Source organism: Anthonomus grandis, chromosome 6 (genome assembly GCF_022605725.1).
Source record: "Anthonomus grandis grandis chromosome 6, icAntGran1.3, whole genome shotgun sequence".
In the NCBI taxonomy this organism is placed as follows: Eukaryota; Metazoa; Arthropoda; class Insecta; order Coleoptera; family Curculionidae; genus Anthonomus; species Anthonomus grandis.
Genome location: NC_065551.1, coordinates 33,149,003 through 33,158,524, shown reverse-complemented (window position 1 = coordinate 33,158,524; position 9,522 = coordinate 33,149,003). Strand labels below are relative to the sequence as shown.

The window sequence follows — 9,522 nt, the reverse complement described above, 5'->3', positions numbered from 1 at the left end:
GTTCTAAATTCGGATCAAGAAAGAATACGTAGTTTAAATTCCTGGAAGAAATTAACTAATATTTCAATTTTCTCGAAGAAATGACTCCAGGAAAAAACATTCATTTCTAGAGTTCTTTCTTTTTAGATCCTAAATGTTCAGAACCGTCGCGTCGTCGACCTTTAATTGCCATTCTGCCATAGAATTCGGCACCACCTCTGATCTATTGAAAATGTTGTTTTATGTTTAAATGACGACTAAAAGAGTTTTTTCGCCCCAAATGTTAGTGCGGAAGCTTGAAAGAGTTACCGAGAATTTTTCGTAGAAAGGACGTGGTGCTGAATTAAAAGGCAATATGGCAAGTGGTGCTTAAATATTCCTCAAGCGGCACAGAGATTTCATATATGAATTAGACAAAATACTTCAAATGTCTGAAATACATGGAAAACACGAATTGACTTCAAATGCCTGGAATAAATTTGAAAATTTGCCTTAAAATCTGCATGGAACAAAATTTTTATTTTTTTTATTGTAGCTCATAAATTCATGATTTTATCCCAGAAATACGCGTCTCAATTAAGTTTCAATACTTAAAAAAAACACCTTGAACATTTAGCTTGTTCACACATATTTTCCAATTAAACGTCCATTATACAGACCGATCGTGAAACGGAATTCCGCAACAAAATGTTTGTTGAAATTTGTCAGGGTTTTACCGATGTAATTTAACGTTCGACGTTCATCCACCGGAAAAACATTATTTTGATGGAAGAAATGTGATAACTAAAATATTCGTGGGTGTAGGCTTAACGAGATAAACGTGAAATTTAAATTAATTTATTATTAATGCCAGGAATATCGAATATTTATTTTAAAGGCTTTGTGAGTGATGATTCGATAAAAAAATTAATTAAATTTTCTCATAATTTTCATGTTCAAAATTCATAAGAGATCCAGGTTCTGATCTAAATTAAAATTATTTAAAATTTAAAGTTAAGGAAGTTGTTCAAATTTGAGAAAACTTTGAAAATTGTTTTGAATAAATTCACTGAAAATTATGAACAAATTCAAAAATTGATTAAAGCCCTTAAAGTTTAGGGAAAAATTGCGAAAATTCGTAGTTTGTTAATCGAATTAGTCGAGATTTCTAAAGAATTTTTAAATTAAATATGATGGAAAAATTTAATAAAAAACACAAAATTGATCAAATTTTTAATAATAAAAAATTGCGAAAATTGTTTTAATTATTATTTTTTCTTGAAGTTTTCTCAAGAGCTTTTTTGAACCCGTTTAAATATTAAGAAAATTTCGATAATTAAAATAATGGTTTAAATTCGAGGAAATTTTGAAAAGAAATTGATGATTTTTACATCGAATTGGTAAAGAATTTAAAAGAATTACCACAAAATTCACTATAAATTCTGAAAAAATTAACAATTTTTGGGAGTTTTTCACAAACTTTCCAACGGGAATTTTTTATTGAATTTTTTTATAATCTTTTGTGAATTTCGTAAAAATCTTTTATAAATCTTTCGATTAAAAAAAATAACAATTTTTAAAATTCCTACAACAGTTTCCTCGAATTTGAACAATTTGCTTAACGTAATCCTTTAGAAAGTCAATGTAAATAACTGTATAATGACGTTTTTCTCATCCTCCTTTTCTATATGCGCATCTCATTTTATTGCATTATTTCCAGTCACATCCTCCCTCAACTTCTTCTTTTCCTCCAAATCGCACTGGGTGATTTTTCGCATTTATCCTCCTGAGGAAATACATCAAATATACTGCATAAATTAGAAAAAATTCCTTCTAAATCTGATAAATTATGGATCACACTACCCTGTCAAACATGACAACCAAACAGTAAAAATACCCCCCCATGGAAAATGGAACGATTATGTGAAAACCCATCACATCCATCCTTTAAACTTCCCGCGGAGAGCATCCAGGTGATCCTAAAGTATGAAAAATCCTTATCCCCGATCCTTTCTCGCCTCTCGGTGGATAACAGGGTGGACCCATCACGTTCAAGCACCTTCGAATCCTCACAAGACGAAATCCCTTATCGCTCCTCAAAGAGGAGTTTGCAGAAAGTCACCTGGGAGGAAGATTCTTACGAAGGAATCGTGGTGAATGGAAACTTACACGGCTGGGGATTGTATTACACCCAACGAGGGAGTCAAAGGTACTTCTACGACGCCCAATTCTACATCAACAAACTGGAAGGATACGGGGAGATTTTCTACGAAAACGGCTCCTATTTCCAGGGTTTATTTAAGAAGCAACTCCGTTACGGTCCAGGGGTACTGACTTACCCCAACGGGAGTCAGGACGTGGGGTTCTGGAACGGATTTAAGCTGATAAGGCTTACTTGTGTGGTCGGTAACGACCTGGTGCCCAAAATAGCCAACACACAACTGGGTAGAAGTAAGCTGATGTGCAACAGGTACCTTGTGCAACTGGAAAACAACAATTTTATGGAAGAACACGTGTTTCCTTCAATGGAAGAAAAACCATCTAAATACCTGGACCAGGTGCATAACATTGACGTGAGGAACCCAAACAGCCTGTTCTTCCACAAGAAGTTCTATGACGAGCAATTCTTCAGGGGTGAGGAGTGCACTATAAACGTTGTGGTGGAAGATGGAGGAACTTCGACACCAGAATATATAGATGAAGCATTATTTCAAGAGCGCACAACCATTTTGAGGAGGAAAATTAAGGAAGTGAGTGACAGCTGGGAAACTTTTGCCGCTTTAAAAAAGAATCTGATCGATAAAGTTGAGCAGTGTAGAGTTTGCTGCAAGGACCAAGTGTCCCAGGCAGAAAATACCATACAAGAAGAAGAAGAAGAAGAGGAGCAACTTAATGTCGCTGATTCTGGTGAGTTACTTATGGAAATTACTCACTGTATTAACAACTCGTTTCTCCCAGTTTCTCCCATTGCCTTTAAGCTTGTCGCAACCTCAGAAACTCCGACCGAGTCAATTTTTGACTCTCAACTCTTGGTCGGTCGCAGTGGGTTGATTTTTCAACCGGTAGAAGTCTCGCAGACTCACAGTAACATTGAACCAGTGCCTGCCTTGATGAGTAAAGAGTCCCAAGTGGAGGTGGGACCTTTTAGGGAATTCACTTGTTCTTGTGAAGAAGAGATCACTGATGATTTGCAATATATGGAAGACCAACTGGAGAATATCAGTAGACAAGAGCTTTATTATAGGTAATCAAAATATCCTCATATTTATTGTACATTGAGGCAGTTCATTGGTTGATTGTCACAACTGCCTGGAAGAATCAAGGAATTACTTTAAAGGCAATCAATAGTTGACATTGTTTCTTCCAGGCAGTTAAATTGTTGATAATTTAGTTATGAAAGGCTCTAATAGTCTATAAGGTGTCAATTGTTTGAAAAACCTAATCCAGAATTGATTTGTTTTTTCCAGGCAGTTGTAGTGATGCTAGAAGATTTACCACAAAAATCACTATAAATTATGAAAAAACTTTTGAAAAAATTAAAAAAACTTTCAAAAAAAAAAATTTGTTTTAAGTAAAAGAAAGATAAGTTACACGTGCTTTTAGCTCTATCTTTCACCTCTCTATTGACGGTACTACCAATATTATATCTCAAACAGGCCAGGAGTTACAGTACTTTTACAGACACACCCTTTATTTAGAAGCATTTGTCTCACATTGGTCTAAATAATAACTAATAAATAATTTGGTTGATTGTCTCAACTGCCTGGAAGAATCAAGGAATTACTTTGAATGCAATCAATAATTGACATTGTTTCTTCCAGGCAGTTAAATTGTTGATAATTTAGTTATGAAAGGCTCTAACAGTCTATAAAGTAACAATCGTTTGAAAAACTTAATCCAGAATTGGTTTCTTTTTCCAGGCAGTTGATGTGATGATTTTAAACGGGTTTAGTTATAAAAGACCTCTCTGTAGTCAAACAGAGAGGTGAAATAATGCTTCAACTGCCTGGAAGAATCAAGGAATTACTTTGAATGCGATCAATAATTGATTTATTTCTTCCAGGCAGTTGTAGTGATGCAAATTTAATTATGGAAGGCTCTAGTAGTCTATAAAGCATCAACTACCTGGAAAACTTAATTTAGATTCGATTTCTACTTCCAGGTAGTTGATGTGATGATTTTAAAAGAATTGAGTCATAAGAGGCCTTAGTAGTTAGACGAAGGAGCAAGATATTGCCTCAACTACTTTGAAGAATCAAGGAATTACTTTGAATGCAATCAATAATTGATTTCAATTTTGAAGTAGTTCTTTTGAAATCTTTACAAATTCGATAGAAAAATTTTTAGTTTTTTTTCATAAAAGTTTCCTAAATGTTGAACGATTTTCTCAACTTTATATTGAATTTATTAAATAAAACTTTCTAGAAAACTTTTCAAAATTCGATACAAAAATTTAAAAAATTTCCACAATTTCTCGTCAACAGGAATTTAAATAATTTTGTATTTTTGATTAAATTTTCTCATAATTTTTATTTTCTTTAGAGATCTAGGTTTTAATTGCGGAAATTGTTGAAATTGAGAAATTGAACCATTCAGAAATTGATTAAATCCCTGGAAAGCTTGAGGAAAAATTGTGAAAATTATTAATTTGTTTATCGAATTAGTTAAGATTTCTAAAGAATTTTGAAAATAAAAACTATGAAAAAATTTAATAAAAAACGCAAAATTGTTCTAAATTTTTTATTGAATTTGGTGATGTTACTTCAAAAGTTTTTTTAAACTTTTTTAAATATTAAGGAAAAATCAACGTTATATACGTTAAGAAAATCGTTTAAATTCGAGGAAATTTTGAAGAGAAATTGTTAAATTTTTGCATCGAATTGGTAAAGATTTCAAAAAAATTACCACAAAATTCACTATAAATTATGAAAAAATTATCAATTTTCGGAAATTTTCTACAAACTTTTGAGGAATTAATTAATTTTTGAGTTTTCTTATAATTTTTAGTAAATTTCATTGAAATCCTTCATGAATTTTTCGATAAAACAAATAACAATTTTTAAAATTTCTACGAACAGTTTCCTCGAATTTGAAGAATTTTCTTAACGTTGCATTGAATTTTTCTTAATATTTAGGGAAACTTCTCCAAATTCAATAAAAGAAAACTTTCAACTGAATTTTTGTACTTTTTTTTAAGTAACCCTTTAGAAAGTCAATAAAACAATTTTAAGTTTAATCTATACTAACATATTATTTTAACCTCAACTCTAGCCGTAGTTTGTTAGGCAATTGAAGTGATGATAATTTAGTTATAAAAGGCTCTATTAGTCTATAAAGCAACAACTGCCTGAAAAATTTCTATCTAGAATTGATTTGTTTTAAGTAAAAAAAAAAAAATTACACGTGCTTATAGCTCTATTCTTTTTCTATTTATTAATGGTACTCTCAAAGTTCTACTTCAAAGTTGCCAGGAGAGACAATACTTTTACTGGCACACTTTTTATTTTTAAACTTTTGTTCTACATCGATCTGAATAATATATATTAACTTATTTTGAAAATTCGTTACTGCTTAATGAAACACGTTTTAAAAATAAAATAAACATATGCTTTTAGCTCTATCTTTCACCTATCCATTGACGGTACTACCAATACTCTATCTCAAAAAGGCCAGGAGTTACAGTACTTTTAAAGACACACCCTTTTTATTTAGAAACTCTTGTCCCACATCGCTCTAAATAATAACTAATAAATAATTTGGTTGATTGTCTCAACTGCCTGGAAGAATCAAGGAATTCAATCAATCAATCAATCATATGCTTTATTTAAAAATTAGAAAATTTTGTGGACAAAGCTAATAAAAAAAACATATAAAAACAAAACAAAAGACACAAAATAAAAAAATAAAAATAAATATACAAACAAAATAAATACATGCAAAACTGTACAAAAACAATGTACCTGGTCAATATACATCATGATGTAAAAATGTCAATAAAAATAAACACAATAGTCAATAACAGTAAATTGATTAAATACAGAATGAAAGTGCAATTTATTTACTAAAAAAAAAACTAATATATTTTAAGATATAAAAAGAGCCAGTGTGTGTTTGATACCCAAAAAGTTATCCTAAAAAAAATCCTCCACTGCGTACAAGGCTTTTTCCAGAAAGTACGCCTTCAAAGCATTATGAAATCGAGGAAAAGAAGTAATTGATTTAATTTCCAAAGGCAAATGATTATGAATTACTTTGAAGGCAATCAATAATTGACATTGTTTCTTCCAAGCAGTTAAATTGTTGATAATTTAGTTATGAAAGGCTCTAACAGTCTATAAAGTAACAATTGTTTGAAGAACTTAATCCAGAATAAAATTGATTCGTTTCTTCCAGGCAGTTGTAGTGATGCTAATTTAATTATGAAAAGCTCTAGTAGTCTATATATAGCATCAACTACCTGGAAAATTTAATTCAGAATCGATTTCTACTTCCAGATAGTTGATGTGATGATATTAAAAGAATTGAGTCATAAGAGACCTTAGTAGTTAGACGAAGGAGTAAAATATTGCCTCAACTACTTTGAAGAATCAAGGAATTACTTTGAATGCAATCAATAATTGATTCCAATTTTTTAGGTAGTTCTTTTGAAATCTTTACAAATTCGACAGAAAAATTTAGAATTTCTTTTCATTAAAGTTTCCTAAAATTTGAACGATTTTCTCAACTTTATATTGAATTTATTAAATAAAACTTTCTAGAAAACTTTTCAAAATTCGATACAAAAATTTAAAAATTTCTCGTCAACAGGAATTTAAATAATTTTGTATTTTTGATTAAATTTTCTCATAATTTTTATTTTCTTTAGAGACCTAGATTTTAATTGCGGAAATTGTTGAAATTGAGGAATTGAACCATTCAGAAATTGATTAAATCCCTGGAAAGCTTGAGGAAAAATTGTGAAAATTATTAATTTGTTCATCGAATTAGTTAAGATAAGCAAAGAATTTTGAAAATAATAACTATTAAAAAATGTAATAAAAAACGCAAAATTGTTCAAATTTCCCTTGACAAAAAATTGCGAAAATTGTTCTAAATTTTTTATTGAATTTGGTGATGTTACTTCAAGATTTTTTTTAAGCTTTTTTAAATATTAAGGAAAAATCAACGTTATATACATTAAGAAAATCGTTTAAATTCGAGGAAATTTTAAAGAGAAATTGATAATTTTTGCATCGAATTGGTAAATATTTCTAAAAAATTACCACAAAATTCACTATAAATTATGAAAAAATCATCAATTTTCGGAAATTTTCTACAAACTTTTGAGGAATTAATTAATTTTTGAGTTTTCTTATAATTTTTAGTAAATTTCATTGAAATCCTTCATGAATTTTTCGATAAAACAAATAACAATTTTTAAAATTTCTACGAACAGTTTCCTCGAATTTCAACAATTTTCTTAACGTTGCATTACATTTTTGTTAATATTTAAAAAAAGTTCGAAAAAACTCTTGGGAAACTTCACCAAATTCAATAAAAGAAAACTTTCAACTGAATTTTCGTAATTTCTTTTAAGTAACCTTTTAGAAAGTCAATGAAACTTGAAAATAAATTTGGGTTTTATCTATACTAACATATTATTTTAAACTCAACTCTAGCCGTAGTTTGTTAGGCAATTGAAGTGATGATAATTTAGTTATAAAAGGCTCTATTAGTCTATAAAGCAACAACTGCCTGAAAAATTTCTATCTAGAATTGATTTGTTTTAAGTAAAAAAAAAATTAATTACACGTGCTTATACCTCTATTCTTTTTCTATACATTAATTATACTACCAATGTTCTACATCAAGGTTGCCAGGAGAGACAGTACTTTTACTGGCACACTTTTTATTTTTAAACTTTTGTTCTACATCGATCTGAATAATATACATATATTAACTTATTTTGAATATTTGTTACTGCTTAATGAAACATTTTATAAAACTAAAATATACACGTGTTTTTTGCTCTATCTTTCACCTATCCATTGACGGTTCTACCAATACTCCATCTCAAACAGGCCAGAAGTTACAGTACTTTTTAAAGACACACCCTTTTTATTTAGAAACTCTTGTCCCACATCGCTCTAAATAATAACTAATAAATAATTTGGTTGATTGTCTCAACTGCCTGGAAGAATCAAGGAATTACTTTGAATGCAATCAATAATTGACATTGTTTCTTCCAGGCAGTTAAATTGTTGATAATTTAGTTATGAAAGGCTCTAACAGTCTATTAAGTAACAATTGTTTGAAAAACTTAATCCAGAATTGATTTCTTTTTCCAGGCAGTTGATGTGATGATTTTAAACGGGTTTAGTTATAAAAGACCTCTCTGTAGTCAAACAGAGAGGTGAAATAATGCTTCAACTGCCTGGAAGAATCAAGGAATTACTTTGAATGCGATCAATAATTGATTTATTTCTTCCAGGCAGTTGTAGTGATGCAAATTTAATTATGGAAGGCTCTAGTAGTCTATAAAGCATCAGCTACCTGGAAAATTTAATTCAGAATCGATTTCTACTTCCAGGTAGTTGATATCATGATTTTAAAAGAATTTAATCATAAGAGACCTTAGTAGTTAGACGAAGGAATGAAATATTGCCTCAACTACTTTGAAGAATCAAGGAATTACTTTGAATGCAATCAATAATTGATTCCAACTTTTTAGGTAGTTCTTTTGAAATCTTTACAAATTCGATAGAAAAATTTAGAATTTCATTTCATTAAAGTCTCCTAAAATTTGAACGATTTTCTCAACTTTATATTGAATTTATTAAATAAAACTTTCTAGAAAACTTTTCAAAATTCGATACAAAAATTTAAAAAATTTTCACAATTTCTCGTCAACAGGAATTTAAATAATGTTGTGTTTTTCATTAAATTTTCTCATAATTTTTATTTTCTTTAGAGATCTAGGTTTTATTTGCGGTTGTTTGATTGTTGTTGATTGATTGATGTTTGTGTTGATAAATTGTTGAAATTGAGGAATTGAACCATTCAGAAATTGATTAAATCCCTGGAAAGCTTGAGGAAAAATTGTGAAAATTATTAATTTGTTCATCGAATTAGTTAAGATTTCTAAAGAATTTTGAAAATAAAAACTATGAAAAAATGTAATAAAAAACGCAAAATTGTTCAAATTTCCCTTGACAAAAAATTACGAAAATTGTTCTAAATTTTTTATTGAATTTGGTGATGTTACTTCAAGATTTTTTTTTTAACTTTTTTAAATATTAAGGAAAAATCAACGTTATATACGTTAAGAAAATCGTTTAAATTCGAGGAAATTTTGAAGAGAAATTGATAATTTTTGCATCGAATTGGTAAAGATTTCTAAAAAATTACCACAAAATTCACTTTCTATAAATTATGAAAAAATCATCAATTTTCGGAAATTTTCCACAGACTTTTAAGGGATTAATTAATTTTTGAGTTTTCTTATAACTTTTAGTAAATTTCATTGAAATCCTTCATGAATCTTTCGATGAAACAAATAACAATTTTTAAAATTTCTACAAACAG

At 29.3% G+C, this 9,522-nt stretch overlaps 1 protein-coding gene across 2 annotated transcripts in view; it reads left to right on the top strand.

The window, feature by feature from the left end:
* The first annotated feature begins 1,827 nt into the window (after positions 1–1,827).
* LOC126737495 (uncharacterized) overlaps positions 1,828–9,522 on the top strand; it is a 28,986-nt gene continuing 21,291 nt past the window's right edge. For both annotated transcript variants that reach the window (XM_050442410.1, XM_050442409.1), the window contains exons 1-2: positions 1,828–2,865; positions 2,917–3,202. In XM_050442410.1, coding sequence (XP_050298367.1) covers positions 1,869–2,865; positions 2,917–3,202 — 1,283 coding nt within the window. In that variant the 5' untranslated portion in view covers positions 1,828–1,868. The remainder of the gene's footprint in view (positions 2,866–2,916; positions 3,203–9,522) is intronic.